Raw genomic sequence first — 17,455 nt, 5'->3', positions numbered from 1 at the left:
AATCCAAAGATTGCGTTTCAATTGCCTATCAAGTGTGGATGAAAGTCAACATTTGTGATTTTTTTTATTTTGTATTTTTGTTGGAATAGATACTTTATTAAAAATAATAAGCAACATAAAGGTGTATATAACTTCGCACTGAAAACAGTCAATACTATCCAAAACCCAAATATGAGAGATAGGAAAAAATGCTAAACCGGAGTCACCGCATAATTAACATTCTAAACAAAGGCCCATTTAAGAACGAGTTGGGCTAAATTTGCCCATTTGCAATCTCCATCATTTCTAGTCCTCCTTTTACTGGACCTAGGTTTTTCTTAATAGGAATTGTGGTCAGATATATCCATTAAGTTGGGTCGGCCTATTTTTGTCCAGGCGTGGTACAGGTCGGGTGAATTGGGCTGCGTGGGCCATGAGACATGGTCCAAGACTTCAAGAATATAATGTCAAGGTTATCATTTCATTTTTCTTAATTATTCCTCTTGTTTAATATATATATATATATATATATATATATCAGAGAGAAAGAGAAATACCAGTCCAACTCTCTCTCAGTTTAAAATAAATGAACCAATTATTAATCCGTTACTCACTCACCATGGATTTTCAAAGCTAATTATTATTTTTAGGCACAAGTTGACATGCAGAATGCGTACCTTTTTAGATCATTAATTATATTAATTGTCAAAAGAAAGGACACAAGATTCCATGTCACCATTGGTGGAGAGTCCAATTAAATATGTTGGTTAAAATATTGGATTTTTATAATGCAATGAAGGGACAAATGTGTTCCACAAGTAGCTATTTTATAGAATATAGCGTTTGGCTTTTTTCTCATGCCATCCACATGCCCACCTTTATATTAATGTAATGTGATTCACAAAGTGTGTCAATTTAGGACCACATGAAAAGGATCGAATTATGAGAGAAAGAGACACGTATGTGTTTATCCAAAATTATAAAGTAATCTCCAAATATAAATATATGCATTCTTTCATGTTTGATATTGAATAAACAAAATTCTATTTGTTTCTTTATGGCTAGGGTTTTTTTCTCGGTTAGTGATTTTGTTGTTGTTGTCAAAGTTATGAACTCACACACACAGTTATTATAGAATTTGAACTCAGAACCACTTGAAAGTACACTAAAAGCTTGAGCCAATTCAACAAACTCCCTAATAATATTCGTTAGTCATCTTAATATCATTATCATTCCCACCCTTTAAAAGATAATCGTAGTGTCCACGGATATGAGGTAAAAGACAAAAAAAATTCTAAAATTTCATTATAGTAGTGCTGAAAATAAAAAATCATTGTACTGCCCAAACAAAAGTTCACACGTGGCCATATGTGATTGCTCCTTCAAATTTAAATGTCACATCGTTCCACTTGAGTTAGAAAAGACGTCGTTTCCCTCTTTATCTTCTTCAGGAGAGAAACTCTCATGTAACAGAGATACCACTTTTGCTATCCCAACTAATAATGTAATGATCTATATAATAATTTTTTCAAACGTGTCATTATGTTATTAATCCCAATAGCAAAACGTAAATTCTGTTTCTCCTTAAGCAAACCCACATGCGCAGCCCACCCAACGTCATTAAAAAAGACAGAAAAAAATATAAAGTTTATAAAAAACAAAAGAAATGAAAACTTCATGGCACGTGTCGCGCACAGCGTCACTCGTCAATCCTAAACCAGCTGCGAGGCATCGAAGGCCCAAGTTTGGCGCCGCACGTGGTCTACAAGTGGCAACCCTGGGTCTCCGACCGGACTAGCCGGTCACCACCCCGCACAAAAAGACGATCTTTACAATCCGACGGACCAGGAAAGACAGAGAGAGGTCAGAGCTACTGGAACTTGTCATTTAAGAGCTCTCAGCCAGCCATGTCACATGTGCTTCTCTTCTTTACTAGCTCTATGCTCTCATCTCCCTAAAGAAAAAGCGGCAGCTTTCTAGTATTGGAAGTTAAGGTTTTCGTTCTTGTTGGTTTCTGAGATTCAACGAAAAGAGCTCTTCTTTTTGCGGTGGTTGGGCTTCAAGGGTTTGGAAGTTCATTTCTTGTTGTTGGCGTGTAATTTAGCTAAAAGATTGGAATTAATGGAGAGGGATTTTTTGGGTTTGAGTTCAAAGAATGGCAACCTGACTGTGAAAGAGGAGGCCAATGAAGAAGCCAAGAATTCAGGTTTGCTTTTATTGGTTTTGAGGATGAAATTCACTGTTTTGGAATTGGAATTATGAGTTTGTATTTTGTTTTCTTATCCCCCCACTTTCCTGATCCTGATAAAAATAAAAAACATCATCTTGCTAAGTAAGGATAAACACTGATTTAAAGGAATAACAGTGTTTTTTTATATCAGTTTATGGTAGATTTATACATAAAGGGTAAATTGGGAGAGCTGATTGCTGTGTAACTGTGTTGACTTGTGGAGTTATACTGTATTCATAGGAACATAACATGGGTTTAGTTGTCTTTAATTTTACACTCTTTTTTGGTAACATACTACAATACAATGTGCCTTTTTCTTTTTAGTTTTTTTAATTAAAAAAAAAATTTATGTTCAAATATTTTCTCCACATTTTAGATTATTGGGTTAGGCAAGATAATGTATTTTTTACCTCACATGCCTATGACTCTATGACTCTAAGACTCTATGACTATATGAGATGTCATGTATTAAAGGAGCAACGTGTCACGTTGGCTCACATATTAAACAATTACTGCACTAAACAAGGCTCGGCAGGTGGTACAACATTTATAATTAAAAAAACTTATGCAATTTTTTTTTTTTTTTGGATGGAAAAAAAAAAACTTATACAATGAGAAACATTTATATTATAGTAGCCGAATTTAATAAAGCAATCTAATTGAACAATTCTTTTTTTATATTTTATTTTATAACATGGACTTGTGGAGTTCTGAATTTTATATTGTTCTCAAATCTGCTTTTTGGCCAGATGCTACCAACATTTATAATAAAATACCTGATATAAAAAAAAGTAGACTCATCATAATACCTTACAGTGTATGGCTTCTTTCTTATCACAACACAAGCGTGCAGCACAAATGTTCTGAAGCTAGGATTTTAAATGTTCAAGGATTTTTCTACTTCTTTAAGGTCATTGGTTGTCATTTCTCTCTTCTTCATGTATTTAGAAAATAACGTAAGTTGACAATGTGCATATTAGTCAGATATGGCTGTATTCATATTATCGTTTATAGTGATTTCTTTATTAAAGATTCTTTGTGTTAATGCGTAAATGTATATTTATATATATTCATCTTAGTTTGACAGCTGTAATGAACATACGTACATGTTGAGAATATATATATTTACTATAACTACATTCCAAGAAAAATATGTTTCTTGTTGGCATCTATTTGCAGAGCCAGTTAACCTAGTACTTACCATATTACTGTTTTATTTCTGAGGTACTTTGAGCAATCATCAACACAATGAAGAATTTGTTTGTTCAAAGTTCAAGCGACTTGGTCTGATGATCCACTCTTATTGATTTTGCAGCGCTACCAAGAAGTTCAGGGATGCAGTGGTCATTTTCAAACAAGGTTTCTGCACTTCCACAATTCCTGTCTTTCAAGGCTCCCCAAGAAGGCGGGTCAAGAAAAACTGTTCATGATACATCTGCATTTATGACTATATCAACTGCTGATGCTTTTCACTTCAGCCAGAAGCCATTCTCTGGTGTTATCCAGGTATTTCTTCTCCTACTTTCTGAATCTCTTTTCCTTTTAAGTCTTACTAACAAAGCTTTATTCTCAAAGAAGGTGAAATTATCTGAAATTATCCGTAACTTGGTCTCAGTATTTTGGACTTGAGAAAAGTATTCTTACTTATCTGTTTTACTGAAGAAACGCAAGTGAAATTTGAATCCTTTTTTTGATTTAAAATTGCTTTGACGTAGGCTCCTTTTTAGTGCATATGTTTTGGTTCTGTATGACCTTGATTTGCCTACATCTTTTGCACAATTTTTTTATTTTGTAGAAAAATTTCACTCTTGATAAGCAAGCTGGAAACCATTATGCAATGACAGTCTCTCCTGTGCAGCAGTTTGATGCACATTCAGTGCATCACTCTCAAGACCAAAGGATTCCGGTTGGTTTTAGCACTCCTCTTCTCCAATCCCATCCCCCTGTTGGGCAGAACATGGCTGGTTCTACAACAAAACTGCAACCACTTGGAGGAGTTCCAGTTGTGGCCCCTGTACCTCTTCTTCCTTCTAAAAGTTCCCTAGTTGGTACCGCTGATCTCAGGTACTTTAAAACAGACCATTTTCATATGTATAACTGCTTTTTAGCAAATGAAATTGCGCAACATGTATTGAATCACAAGTATGGTTGAAGAATCCTAGAGGCTAAGTTGAGTTTCTTATGTAGGAATGCATCCAAATCTTCTGGGGCGCCTGCTCAATTAACCATCTTTTATGCTGGTTCTGTGAATGTTTATGATGATATATCTCCTGAGAAGGTATCTTACATTTATTCTTCTGTTCCCTACATTAGATTTTAGGTTGAACTTTTTGTTTATGATTTCTTTGTTTCTCTACTTAGGCCCAGGCTATTATGTTGCTGGCTGGAAATGGACCTTCTCCAACTCACTGTAAGGCACCTACCATAGCTCAAGTGCCGGCACCCATCCCTAGACCTTCCCCAGGCGATGGTGTTTTCAGGAACCAGGCCCATATTACATCTACAATCTCTGGGCTTCCAAGCCATCTTTCCGTGACTTCACATGCTAGTTCTCACTCTGGAGGAGCATTTAGCAGCACCAATGAATTAGCTATAGTGAAACCTGTAGGAACTTCAGCATCTCCTATTGACCACTCAGAGGCTTCTAAAGTAGTCAGTTCAGTGGGATCTGCCATGACAAACCTGATTCCAGCAGGTATACCTTTGCGTATTTTCTTTTATGTATGCTACTGCTACTGTTATATGGGGGATATATATGCACCTTTTGTTCTTTTTTCTCATTGAATTTGTAAAATAACAGCTTGAATAAAAATCGATTTCTGTGTTTGCTCGCAGTACCAGTGCCTCAAGCACGCAAAGCATCCTTGGCTAGATTCTTTGAGAAGCGCAAGGAGAGGTAACTTTGAAGGGTTATTTCTCCCTCCAGTCTATATGCTTATATTGACATATACAGATGCTGAGAAATTTATAACATCATTAATGCTTTGCTTATTGATTTTTTGTGTGCATATAGGATGATGACCACATTGCCATACAATGTCAGCAAAAAATCTCCAGAGTGTAGCACACCTGGATCTGATGGTCTGAGTTTCTCTTTCAACTCTTCTGGTTCTTGCCCTCCTCAAGCTATAAATTAGCCCCTTACGACGGGTGGCTGTAGCCGAAGGGAAGAAATAACGAAGTTTCCAACTGCGCTTCAGCGATGTTGGCACTGATCATTATTTGACAATTACTTCTTGTACTTGTTGTAAGATAAAATTTTTGACCTGAAGATTTAGATAAATATGATAGATAGATATATATAAATATGGTTCAAGTGTTGAGTTCAAGTGTTGTAAAAATGATTGTTTTTACATCGGAAGCACAATTCTGATCATGTTTTTGTATTGATATGTTGTACCAATTGACATTAATGAAAGGGAACTCAATATCATTTTGCTTAAGTTGTGCATCTGCAATGCAGACCGTGGAATTCCATTTGCTCTTATGATTGGAGACATGGGTTTGATCGTTTCAAGCAGAGTTTCATATTGCAACATATAAGTTCAATAATTTTAACATCTAATAATCTCTAAAATTTATACAGGCGCTGTCTTCTAAAGTGCCGCACGTCAGCCATCAAATATTTGGACTGATACATGAACAACATTCGTTTTAGGTACAAATTAACAAAGACAATGAGTTTATAACTTAATTAGTTACGAGTATTTATCCTATATCCGACTTCGATTTCCAATAATGCTTGTATAAAAGGAAAAAAGAAGAAGAGATGAATGAGGCGGGGATGATAATTAGCGCCAAAAAGACAAAGCCCAGAAGTCAAGGAATCAAACTTTACGCAGGTCCGCCATCAGGGCTGCTCCTGTGATGACATGAGACGCGACCCAATTGGCAAAGCCCAGAAACGCTATAAAAATTGGAGGGTTTGATTAACGGCATTATCCATCCCAATTTCAAAAGTTCCTTCTACACTCTTCAAGCGCTTTCGGCTTTTCTAAGAAAGTGATTCCAATTTCTAGAGAGAGAGAGAGAGAGAGAGAGAGAGAGAGAGAGATGGATGCTGCAAAGGTAGCAGAACTGAGGGAGTTCGTTACTAAGTGCAAGTCAAACCCTTCACTGATCCATACCCCTTCTCTTGCCTTCTTCAAGTCCTATCTCCAAAGGTACATGTTTTGTTTATCTTCATCCGTCACAGGATACTTTGTTATACGCATATGCATATATGCTCTGTGTGTGAAATTGTATATGATTGAAATGTTTTCCTTTGTTTGAGGCATGTGGGTTTGTTTGTTTGTTTTTTTTTTTTTTGCAGCCTTGGCGCTCGAATTCCGCCGATCCCAAAAATGGTGAGCCCTCATTTCCTCACACTAAGCTTATATTTTTCAACAAATTTCAGTTTTTTCTATGTCTGCACATATAATTTATGCTTTACATGCATATTAGGAGTTAATGGACTCACATAATTTAAGCTTTTCTGCGGATGCTGTGCTTCTAAGATTGCCAACTTCAAATCCGTATAGGAACTTTGGTTTATTTGTATTTCAACTTTCAGTAGGTTTAACAAGTGACAGGAATTTCGGATTTTCCCCCCTATGTTGGTGTTGATTTTAGAAAATTTGACATCCTATTTTATGTATCAGCACAGGCAAGAAAATAGACACGGTCACTCATAGTGCTACTTTGAAAAATTCCTTAAAATTTTGAGCACAGGTTTTTATCCTTTTTATTTTTATGTTGGTGTGGTTGTATATTTTGCTTGATATGGTGTAGTGTTGGTTTCTGATAACAGGATAAAGTTGATGTGGACATGTCAGACACTAAAGATCATTTTGATGCCAAAAGACCTGATCCATCCCGGGATAATGATGAGGAAATTGTTGAGTCTGATATCGAGTTGGATGCTACTGATGTTGTGGAGCCTGATAATGATCCTCCACAGAAGGTAAGGGATAGAGAAGGATGGAGTCATGCGATAGAGGCCTAGTATTTCACCCTGATTTTTTCCCCTTAATTTGTAACCTTGCTCTTTTTCAAGTGCAGATGGGAAACCCATCGGTCGAAGTTACAGAAGAAATGCAGGATGTTGCACAAATAGAAAAATCAAAAGCTTTAGTTGCCATCTCTGAAGGCATGCCACCTTTTTGTTGTGATTACCATTTTTAGTTGAGATTTCTTGGGTTATCTTTGTGATATCTATTCATTGGTAGTAAATTCTTTTCAGGTAAGCTGGATGAAGCCATAGATCATATAACAGAAGCCATCATGTTGAATCCAACTTCAGCAATATTAAAAGCAACCAGAGGTAAATTGATAATTATTTTTTTCTTTTGAAAAAGAGAAGTTTTATTTTATCATTATTGGTTTATCTTTATTTCGTTGTGCTTACATATATATAGATATATCATCTTCATTGCCCTTCTTTGCTCATATGTGTCATTCTCTTGGTTACCTTGTATCCTTGCAGCTAGTGTCTTTGTCAAATTGAATAAACCAAATGCAGCAATTCGTGATGCTAATGCAGCTTTAGAGGTTGGTTGATGACCCTCACTGTTCAAGAAGTTTGAGTTTCGGGCAGTATTGAACATTGTATAATGAGCTATATCTATACTTTTTCTAGATCAACCCCGACTCTGCAAAAGGATATAAAATAAGAGGAATGGCGAAGGCCATGTTAGGTCACTGGGAAGAAGCGGCAAGTGATCTTCATGTAGCATCAAAGTTAGATTATGATGAGGAGATTGGTTTGGTGCTTAAAAAGGTGAATTTCCTTATTCTAGAAGGATAAGTTTCCAGGGAAACTGTTCTGTAATAATTTAGTTATAATTGCAGGTTGGACCTAATGTCCGCAAAATTGAGGAGCATCGCAGAAAATATGAACGCTTACATAAAGAAAGGGAGATAAAAAGTGCTGAACGTGAAAGAAAGCGGCAAGCCGAAGCTCGAGTGAGTATTGGACTAGAGTTGATATGTTTTTATGCTCTATTAAGAAATATCACATCTCTTTGATAGTCAAATAAATATATCAGTCTACATACGATAGGGTAGCAGAATGAGCAACCTGTTGAAAATAAGATTTTGGTACATTTGCTGTTTATCTGGTGCTTTTCATCTTTCTATGTGGGAGTACATGTTTTAGCTGGGTGCTAGTTCAATTAGAGTTTAAAACATGGTTTCTTCAGTCCTAACATGGACCTGGGTGTAGTTCATGGGTGTGGTTATCAGCTAGCATGACTATATTATGAAACCACAGCACAGGTCTAGATCCAAAAGATGTGGGCTGTATCAGTTTATTCATTCATTTACATTTGCTCTTTGGGGTGCTGGTGGGTGGGGGTCATTTTCCCCTAATTCCACATGCCACTAAATAGTGACCTCATACAAGAGATAGATATGGCCGACCCCATATGATTTAGGACAAGGTCTACGATGATGACATAAGGGTAGAGAACCTTCATACTAACTACATTTCTTTCAATTTCATGCAGGAACGGGATGCGTTGTCTGCTCTTAAGGATGGTATGGCATTTGATTTCTTTTTATTCATATTTCATTAATTTTATATTAATGCATGCATCCTTATGGGTCATCATCCCTCATTTCAGAATTACCTGCCGTTAATATCAATGTCAACTTCATAAAACCATCCCTCTTGTGCAAGATATCATTTATTTAATTTTGATCCTATCTTAACTCATCTGGGTTATCCAATTTTCCTTACTTGTTTGAACATTGAGGAGCGTATTATATGGTACATATATTCCACTTTGCTATGATTATTTACAGAATCATTTTCATATTCGAATATGGTGAACTGCAAATGACTACATTCCATTTCATGAAGAGGACTTGCATAATAAATCTTGTCACGCCACGTCAGTGGTGTTCTAAGTCTCAATGTGGCATTCTTTGAATGCCTTTTTTTTTTGACAGGTGAAGTCATTGGTATACACTCAGCCAAAGAACTGGAGACAAAGTTGAATGCTGCTTCAAGGACATTGCGGCTTGCAATCCTCTACTTCACCGCAACATGGTGTGGTCCTTGCCGTTTCATATCTCCTTTGTATACAACCTTAGCTGGACAGTACCCAAAGGCCGTTTTCTTGAAAGTTGACATAGATGAGGCAAGAGATGTTGCTGCAAACTGGAACATAAGCAGTGTTCCGGCATTTTTCTTTGTAAGAAATGGTAAGGAGGTTGACAAGATGGTGGGGGCAGACAAAACTGCATTAGAAGGGAAGATTGCACAACATGCAGGCTCAACTTGAGCTAATCCTTCTGCGATGCTCTTGGCTTTTGTAGTGGTACTTTTTTAAAGTCATAAGTTGGAAGAGATGTCCATCTGAGAAGATTGTTCTATTCCTATGAAGTGACCGACAGTCACAAAAGTCATAAAATGCATATGTTAACTGGAAATAAAATTCTACTTTCTTGCCCAGTTGAATTCTGTTTTTTAATCTTTTTTCATCCTAATGGTGTCCATGGGTTAAATGCCAATCTGAAATGATCGTGCCTTTCCTGTCAAGTAAAACTACACCTTCTGAGCACCATCAGCTTTTTGGCACTGGCAAGTCGTTTTCCTTTGCTTCTCTGTGTGAATATGATCCAACATGAAAAAAAATCGGAATGTAAGGTTTTATTATGATTATTATTTATGATATAGTCTTCTAAACAAAAAATGTTGAAACATAGCTTGCTTTCATGATCTGGCTTGCTTGCCTGATCCATGAATTAAGTACCGGCTATCATCCCCGAGAATTAATCTCAAAGCAGAGAGGGCAAGGTGATGCAACGGATTTCATTTCCTCTCATTCTTGGAATAGAATCTGAGGACCACATAGAATAAGAACCGGTAAAGAACACCCCAAGCTAGCAAGATTGCAATATCATACCAAATGTTGTCTATAGTGATATCCATGGATGATATAACATCTTGTCCAATAATCACGCAATTCTTTTCCACTTTTTGGGAGGTATTGTGCAGGGAGCTGATCTTCAATTCTCCTAGAGGTCCAGGGGTAAGATCTGATGGCACGCCGTGGTAGCAGCGTATTCCTCTGAATTCATTTGTCAGCATTGCCTCAAATGGGTACTTAATTGCAGATATGTAATGCACCCACCTCCAGTAAACCGGTATCTGCTGACGCTTTAAGAAAAAGCCACAAGTCAGAAAGAAAAGAGCTGTGGTAGCTATCACAACAGCATACCCTGTGATGTAACTTGGAACCAGAGCGCTCACAAGCATCACATAAGCATTGGTGGTGATGAGTGAGGCATAAAGGATGATCCAGAATTTGAAAAGGTTGCTGTTGAGGTGAAGCATGTATTTGGTAATGGCAGCAAATGTGAAGCCTTGTATGGCAAAGAATGGGAGATAAACAATGAGGGAAGAGATGACGTACGAAGAGGCACGATAAGCATTGTGAGAAGATTCCCTGATGAAAATGAACCTTTCTTGGATGAAAGTTGGGACAGCATCATTGGATGAAAAGAAAACCAGGCAAACTGCAAAGATGTAAAAGTTGAGAAGCCTGTTTATGTCTTTGAACGAATCATGGCTCAGGTTCTTGAAGAGGGAAGACAGAATGAGTGCCATAACTGCCAACACAATCTCACGAGAGAGGAAGAGTTCAGGAGTGCGAATCACATTGAGCGCTGTGCGCCATGAGAGGACTGCAACCTCACGCAGCCATGGGTTTGCAAACTTAGGCCCATGGTCTGGCTCATCAAGCTCTTCTTCTTCTATTTCAAACTCTTCATAATAAGGTGCATATGAGTCTTCAGTGGAAGAGCTGAAGACCACAGGGGTTTTAATACTACCGTGTCGTGGTGGTGGCGGGTTGAACTGAGGTGTGGGATATTGGCTTGAAACTTGGCTTCTAATACCTGAGAGGGGTGTCTTTCCAGGGGTCCTTCCTGGAGTTCTAGCAGGAGTCCATGATGGCGGGCGACGAGGGGTTCCTTTGACACCATGGTAAATCCAGACAGAGAAGTCCTTGTAGAAGTGTGAAGCTAGACGAGGGTTATAGACACCACTGCTCTGCAGGTGCATTGGTGTTTGATGAACTGATTTCCTTTCCAGGGAGTTGTCAAAATTCTCATCCTCATCCTCGTAATCAAACTGACCAGATTCACCTGCTCCAGATGGTATCCTATTTCCCAAGGAAAAGGCTTGACTACGAAGTTTAATTGCGTGCTTGGATGCAGGGGTCTTTCTATAAGGAGTTGGTGTCTTTGGTGTTTTTGCAACCGGGGTTCTGGCCACCAGATCAGGTTTGATGCCGTCGCGTTGGTACATGACCAATGGGTCTAGTCCCACAGTTGATTCATCATATTCTTTAATCACATCCAGGAGATACTCAAGGCCATTCTCACCATCCGGAACTGGCCTTCCAAATCCAGAAAGATGGGAAGACAAACCATGTGGGCTTCCCAAATATATCAGTCTCCCTCTGCAACGACATGACATTAGATAAATTAATTAATAAGCATCATGTACGTTTGCAGCCCTTAAGCTTTATACATATATATTCATCTTTGATTAATTTTAGTTGTGGAATATAATGCAGATTAATTTCAGCAACATTCTAGTCAGTGTTGACGAAGAGGGTGTTGCACCATGCACATATATTTGTTATTATTAGTTTGTACCTTGCTAGGATTGTCATGCGGTCTAAGAGCATTTGAATACGATATGAAGGTTGGTGGATGGTCATGAGCACGATGCTACCACCTCGAGCTATCTCCTTGACCTTTTCCACGACACTGTAAGCGCTTGTGGAGTCAAGACCAGAAGTCGGTTCATCAAGAAACAGCAGTGAAGGTTTGTGGATGATGTCAATGCCAATTGACACCCTTCGTCTTTCTCCTCCCGACACTCCTCTCCTCCCCTCATCACCGATGTAAGTATGTGTTGCACTCTGCATATATACATCATCAAAATCATTATATATATATATGTGCACGTTTTCTATTGTATAAATTCATGTATGTTTGATCTAATTTGTGCAATGAATTCCATGCATAAGCATTGAGAAACGGGATTTGAATTACCTGCAAGCCCAGCTGTTCAAGGAGCTCATAGACTCTACTTCTCTTTTCATCCCTGGAAATGGAGGGAGGAAGCCTAATCTCAGCTGCAAACATGAAGGTCTCAAACACAGTCAACATAGGGAAGAGCTGGTCATCTTGCATCACATAAGAAGACACCATCTTCATGTAGCTTGTAGTAACCTGAAAATTATTAATCAACTTTATATATGTAATCTTGTTTCCATTTGTTTCTGAAAATAGTGAAAAAGGATCATATTGGATATAGATTACTAACCGTTCTTCCATCAATTCTAACAGAGCCTTCCAAACTCCCTTGAGCAATCCGTCCCGCCAAGGCATCGAGAAATGTAGATTTCCCAGCACCACTAGGTCCCATGATGGCCATGATCTCACCTCTCACTGCCTGGCCAGAGATGTCATTGAGAAGATAAGCTTCTTTCTTGATCCAAACCCCATCTTTTTTCAGCTTCTTTGTTACACTGTATGAAAGGTTATTGAATTCAAGGCCATGGCCCGGAATCATCTTCGAGGGTCTAAGTGGCACAGAAATTTTTGTAGCAACTGATTTGTCCATGTCCAGTAGACTCTCAAGGCTCCTTTTAGTGTTTGTCCTGCCAAACTTTGCCATTGTGATGATGCTCAGGTGGAGCAACTTTTGCCCTCCTTTTTGGCTTAGGCCTCAAGAAATTTTTAAGACCTGAGGATTGAACTAAAAAATGGAATAAAAGAAGGAGAGGCCGTGTGAAATGTGGACAAAAGGTGACGGTAAAACTCAACGTAATTTTAGTCTTGGAAGGTTGTGAGTGTTTGTGGACAAGAGGAAGGAGAACGAGCAATCAGACGGCAAGACTTATGAGAACCTTTTACTGAGCCCGTCTCTCTCTCTCCTTTGGGTTTGTCAGTAACCAGCTTTGTTATTTCCGGATGGTATTCTGTTTTCGTTTCTTTGTGCACAAGAGACAACTTCCTCTTATTCGACCAAAAAAGACACAACTTCCTCTTCTGCTGGTGGTTGAGCCCCTTATTTTATAGTCTGAAAAAACCTCATGACAGAATGTTTCATAAACCTGTCATTGTTATTCTAAAGTGAACTTGAACACTTCTGAAGATCCTGCCAAACTCACTAATCCAACTTCAACCTTTTTATTGTATATGATTTTATTTTATGAAATATTCTTAGGGACCATTCTTCTAGATATTCTAGCCTGCAGGCTGGGCTTTGTGCGGCAGCAGGGTTATGTTATTCCTCCTGAGCCCTGCCTGCACCATGGCTAGAAACAGATGGTAATTAGTGTCAATATATTCTTCTTTTTCTCCACCTAGTGCTACTGTAGCTGATTGCTGATCCTGTGATTATTGTTTTACGGGCTAAAGAGGGGAGCATGTTACTGTCTACATGGAATTTATATACCTATGTTAACTAAAAACCAATATTCTTGTTTGGTGCAATTGGTGTGTGTACTATGAATGCTGTCTCTTTGCCTTTAATTGGTGGATTTTCTTAGAACAACAAAGAAAACTATATAAAAAAATAAAAAACATCAAGACAAATTTTAACTTAATCTAATGAACAACAAATATGCATGTTGACAGCAAATGATTTCTGTTGGCAATGGCTCCAAAGTTAGGGGATGTCCGTAAAAGGTTAAAAAAAATTGGTATCTTTAACTGGAAACATGCAAGGTGAATAGCTGTCTGTATATAGGGAAGACCTTAAATCAACCAGGTGTGTGTTTTTTTAATATTATTCTTGAACTTGCCGGCACTCTAGAGAATGAGAGATGCTCCATTTTCTTGGAGAGTGCTGTGTTAATCTTCCAAAGTTTTCCCTTGTATTCTTCAGTTTCGGCTCCCAAGATAGGACAAGTTTGAAGCTCATGATATAATGGAGAAGTATGAAGCTCGTGCATGATATACGTATCTGTAGCAGTACTTCCAATTTCTGTAAAATCCCAATTTCAGGGATGAATTACATACTCTCTCGGCATTGGCATGGTTCAACTTCACCCTTGTGTCGATCAGTGACTCGACTCCATGGTGTAATTGAGCCGTGCCAATATCGATTGGGTGCCGAACTCTACTCCTTTTTTTTTTAAATCAAATGTGAGAGTGATGATTCAAACTTGAGACTTCCTTCCAATATTCCGAATTATGACACCACTATAAGGAGAGAGAGAGAGAGAGAGAGAGAGAGAGAGAGAGAGAGAGAGAGAGTGCCAAACTTGACTTCTTCTAAGCAATATAAAGAGACATCCATCTGCAAAGCACACTGAGCTACTATATATATATATATATATATATATATTCTTTTGTATATAGAACATGAACTATATTTATGCCACTCAATTTGACAATGTTTCAAAAACAAAAGTAAATCCAATATCCCCAATTGCATATATTTTCAATTTCCTCCAATACTCAGCTCTGACTTTAATTTCACATATGTAATTAGTATGCTAAAATCTGATAATGGTTTCATGTGGAATTAAAGTCAGAGATAATAGTATTCTATTTACATGTAACATGAAACCAAAGGGATGCATGCATGTTATACTCTACATCACAGGTTTTGAGAAGAAGATAAAACGACTTGTTTGACCTTCCTGCATGACGCTTTTTTATGCGACAGCTTATGGAAGGAAATTCAGGGTTATCAGCCAAGTGAGACCTATTCTGGCGAATATTTTGTCGGGAAAGACCTATCGGGCGATTGTTTTGTAGGGTAGACCTATCCTGGCGATTGTTTTGTCAAAATAGACCTATTCCGGCAAATTATTTTGTCAGGATAGACTTATTCCAGAGATTTATTTGTTGGGATAGACTTATTTTGGAGAATCAGTTGTCGGGATATACCTATCGCAGCTTATTTTAACGGGTAAACCAAACCCAGCGAATTTTTGTTGGGCGCACACACATGCACAAATATGTTTTCACAAACTCGTTATTTGTTTTCACCAAAACAAAATTTGTTTTTTAGGGCAAAAATAATCAATTGTTTATTAAACTGAATTAAAAGACCATGATCTGGCTTTTCTTAAACTTTTGAACAGGTCACATATTACATTATAGATGTGCTCTTACAGAGGAGGAGCAATTCTGTACGTCCATACTTTACTTCTTTCAGTATTTTATATCAACAACCGCATGCATTTCATGATATCCAAGACTAGTTAAAGGTTAAATGAAATTTAATTTTGATTTTCTTATTAAATAAATATATATATAAAAGAACTTTTCAGGGTAACTATCATAGAAAATCTTTAAGATAACTCCACGGACATCACCAAAAAAATATAACTTCCATGGAAAAAGGAAATTAAATTGGAAAAAAAAAAAAAAATCTTTCGGAAACGCATCTTCTCTGGATCAGAGAAAATCTCTTAACTGCCGATGGAAACGGTTGCTCAATGGAGTGATAGAAGGAATTGAAAACAACTCTAGAAATAGAAGTTATTAGCGGCTGTCTAATTGCATTGACTCATTATAAATGTATAAGATAGCGCCACACAAACCAAACCATTCCATTGAACCAACCAAACCCAAACTCCCTCTCCTTGTTCCTCTGTCTACTCTCTGTTTGATTTCTCTCTCAAACAAAGCAAACAATCACCAACAACAACAGCCCTCCTCTAAGAAAACCAGAACCAAAACCATGGCTTCAATTTCAAAGCGCTTCTTCTCCTTCCTGTTTGTGATCATTTTCTCTTTACTGGGCTTTGTGGGTTTTTCGCAAGGCCGAAAGCTCAGTGGATTATCAGATCAAGAGGGTACTGGTGGTGGCAGTGGTGCTTCAATGCAATGCGTGCAGAAACTGATTCCTTGTCAACCATTTTTGAAGGCACCCGAGAAGGCCCCTGCAGCATGCTGCTCGCCACTCAAGCAGATGGTTTCCGACGATACCAAGTGCCTCTGCAGCGTCTTCAACAACCCTGGCATGTTGAGCAACCTTAACATAACCCAGGATGATGCCTTGAAGCTTCCCAAGGCTTGTGGTGCCAATGCTGACATTTCAATATGCGAAAAGGGTAATAAAGCTTTTTTCCTCTCTTTTTTCGCTTTTTAGAATGAAACGAAATCATTTAGATTCTGTGTGTGATCATATGTTTCCATGGAAAGGAAGGCAGTCATTTTTATATGAAGCTCTGATATCACAATCAGATTTTCTATTGAAAAGTTGTCTTCTTTATTAGGTAGTTAATGACCAAATTCATGGAAATGGGCTTTTCCATACATTAACATATGTTATACATGTATGGATGTATAGGCACATATATGTAAAATCAGGGTTCTGCTTGGTCAAAAAATTGGACATCAATTATATTTGCAACTTTCCATGGGAGCAATACCATTTAAAATTTTCATCCCTTATCCTGATTTCCTGGTATTTGTATCTGTGTTATTGGCACAAAAGCAACCAAAGCAAAAAGTACATGCTCATAAATTTCCAGTACATATGTTCCGTAAAAAACAGAGGACTCCAAGAGTTTTGTCTTCTAAATCTGTTTTTACTCATATTTGTACTATTTAGTGGCACATTTGCAATCAGTTTGTTAACAGACAATTCAAGATTCATATATGATTGTTATTTTCCATCACAGATGCATCATCAAGCACTTCACCGGCTTCCAACAATAGTAAGTTCCTAGTACCTTTTATTAGCTAATTTTCAGTAATTAAGTGATGGTTAAACATTTAATGCACTCAACTAGTTGGGTTTCAGATCAGTTATGCATGACATAAACATCAAACATGCCTCCTTCTTCAAGCTTGACAGTCAGATTAGTGTTTGTGCTGAACTCAATACGTGACATTGAAAATGGATTGTTTTCTTCTGTCAGGTTCTTCCTCAAGCAGTTCCAAGAGTGCAGCTTATGCACCATCTCACTTTGGCGGATCGGGTTTTGCTGCCTTTTTCATGGCTTTAATCATTACATTTACAGCATTTTAGGAATGCCATTTTGGTCATTCAGTCAAGAGCTATATCATCTGTTGTACTCAAAATCTGGGAATTGCTTTAAATCACCATCTGTTTGATGATTCTTGTAATCTAATGCCAACGTTATTCCTTCTGACTGACTACACAAAAAGTTTCTTAGGTTAGTTGCTTCAAAGTTTGAATGGTTGGGTGGCTCAAGTCTGCATTTCTTAGAAACAAAAACTTCCAATACTGGCCAAGTAATTTCCAATTAACTTTCA

General features: G+C 37.7%; 4 protein-coding genes across 6 annotated transcripts; 3 read left to right on the top strand and 1 right to left on the bottom strand.

The window, feature by feature from the left end:
* The first annotated feature begins 1,824 nt into the window (after window positions 1-1,824).
* LOC117627088 (protein TIFY 6B) lies at window positions 1,825-5,652 on the top strand. Of its 3 annotated transcripts, none has more exons than XM_034358996.1 (7): window positions 1,825-2,185; window positions 3,525-3,715; window positions 4,068-4,273; window positions 4,397-4,487; window positions 4,571-4,904; window positions 5,045-5,105; window positions 5,223-5,652. In XM_034358996.1, exons 1-7 carry the CDS (start codon window positions 2,101-2,103, stop codon window positions 5,344-5,346), a joined length of 1,092 nt encoding a protein of 363 aa, XP_034214887.1. In that variant the 5' UTR covers window positions 1,825-2,100; the 3' UTR covers window positions 5,347-5,652. The 3 variants fall into 3 exon arrangements, with proteins under 3 accessions (XP_034214887.1, XP_034214886.1, XP_034214888.1); XM_034358995.1 differs by having other exon boundaries at window positions 4,005-4,273; XM_034358997.1 differs by having other exon boundaries at window positions 1,826-2,185; window positions 4,071-4,273.
* Window positions 5,653-5,861: 209 nt separating this feature from the next.
* On the top strand, window positions 5,862-9,686 carry LOC117627089 (TPR repeat-containing thioredoxin TDX). Its single transcript, XM_034358999.1, has 10 exons — window positions 5,862-6,372; window positions 6,522-6,555; window positions 6,999-7,151; window positions 7,250-7,337; window positions 7,431-7,511; window positions 7,674-7,738; window positions 7,827-7,967; window positions 8,039-8,152; window positions 8,695-8,725; window positions 9,140-9,686. The coding sequence occupies exons 1-10, from the start codon at window positions 6,263-6,265 to the stop codon at window positions 9,472-9,474; spliced, it is 1,152 nt and encodes a 383-aa protein (XP_034214890.1). The 5' UTR covers window positions 5,862-6,262; the 3' UTR covers window positions 9,475-9,686.
* Window positions 9,687-10,004: 318 nt separating this feature from the next.
* LOC117627090 (ABC transporter G family member 17-like) lies at window positions 10,005-12,887 on the bottom strand. The gene is made up of 4 exons (XM_034359000.1): window positions 12,534-12,887; window positions 12,260-12,439; window positions 11,858-12,126; window positions 10,005-11,658 (listed from the first exon to the last, which is right to left on the bottom strand). The coding sequence occupies exons 1-4, from the start codon at window positions 12,885-12,887 to the stop codon at window positions 10,005-10,007; spliced, it is 2,457 nt and encodes an 818-aa protein (XP_034214891.1).
* Window positions 12,888-15,769: 2,882 nt separating this feature from the next.
* Window positions 15,770-17,322, top strand: LOC117628377 (lipid transfer-like protein VAS). The gene is made up of 3 exons (XM_034360806.1): window positions 15,770-16,284; window positions 16,858-16,893; window positions 17,098-17,322. The coding sequence occupies exons 1-3, from the start codon at window positions 15,912-15,914 to the stop codon at window positions 17,205-17,207; spliced, it is 519 nt and encodes a 172-aa protein (XP_034216697.1). The 5' UTR covers window positions 15,770-15,911; the 3' UTR covers window positions 17,208-17,322.
* The last annotated feature ends 133 nt before the right edge of the window (window positions 17,323-17,455 follow it).

This window comes from Prunus dulcis, chromosome 5 (genome assembly GCF_902201215.1).
Source record: "Prunus dulcis chromosome 5, ALMONDv2, whole genome shotgun sequence".
Classification (NCBI taxonomy): domain Eukaryota; kingdom Viridiplantae; phylum Streptophyta; class Magnoliopsida; order Rosales; family Rosaceae; genus Prunus; species Prunus dulcis.
Note: the sequence above shows the minus strand (reverse complement) of the source record. Positions and strands in the feature narration are given on the sequence as shown.

What these genes read in the sequence shown, in the direction of transcription:
- LOC117627088 (XM_034358995.1), top strand. Translation starts at nt 2,101, where the DNA reads ATGGAGAGGGATTTTTTGGGTTTGAGTTCAAAGAATGGCAACCTGACT. An exon ending in TGAAGAAGCCAAGAATTCAG is followed by an intron (nt 2,186 to 3,524) that starts GTTTGCTTTTAT and finishes TTGATTTTGCAG; the next exon opens with CGCTACCAAGAAGTTCAGGG. An exon ending in ATGATATATCTCCTGAGAAG is followed by an intron (nt 4,488 to 4,570) that starts GTATCTTACATT and finishes TTCTCTACTTAG; the next exon opens with GCCCAGGCTATTATGTTGCT.
- LOC117627089 (XM_034358999.1), top strand. Translation starts at nt 6,263, where the DNA reads ATGGATGCTGCAAAGGTAGCAGAACTGAGGGAGTTCGTTACTAAGTGC. An exon ending in ATAATGATCCTCCACAGAAG is followed by an intron (nt 7,152 to 7,249) that starts GTAAGGGATAGA and finishes TTTCAAGTGCAG; the next exon opens with ATGGGAAACCCATCGGTCGA. An exon ending in GTTGTCTGCTCTTAAGGATG is followed by an intron (nt 8,726 to 9,139) that starts GTATGGCATTTG and finishes TTTTTTTGACAG; the next exon opens with GTGAAGTCATTGGTATACAC.
- LOC117627090 (XM_034359000.1), bottom strand. Translation starts at nt 12,887, where the DNA reads ATGGCAAAGTTTGGCAGGACAAACACTAAAAGGAGCCTTGAGAGTCTA. An exon ending in TTAGAATTGATGGAAGAACG is followed by an intron (nt 12,440 to 12,533) that starts GTTAGTAATCTA and finishes AATAATTTTCAG; the next exon opens with GTTACTACAAGCTACATGAA. An exon ending in TTGAACAGCTGGGCTTGCAG is followed by an intron (nt 12,127 to 12,259) that starts GTAATTCAAATC and finishes GTATATATGCAG; the next exon opens with AGTGCAACACATACTTACAT.
- LOC117628377 (XM_034360806.1), top strand. Translation starts at nt 15,912, where the DNA reads ATGGCTTCAATTTCAAAGCGCTTCTTCTCCTTCCTGTTTGTGATCATT. An exon ending in CATTTCAATATGCGAAAAGG is followed by an intron (nt 16,285 to 16,857) that starts GTAATAAAGCTT and finishes TTTCCATCACAG; the next exon opens with ATGCATCATCAAGCACTTCA. An exon ending in TTCACCGGCTTCCAACAATA is followed by an intron (nt 16,894 to 17,097) that starts GTAAGTTCCTAG and finishes TTCTTCTGTCAG; the next exon opens with GTTCTTCCTCAAGCAGTTCC.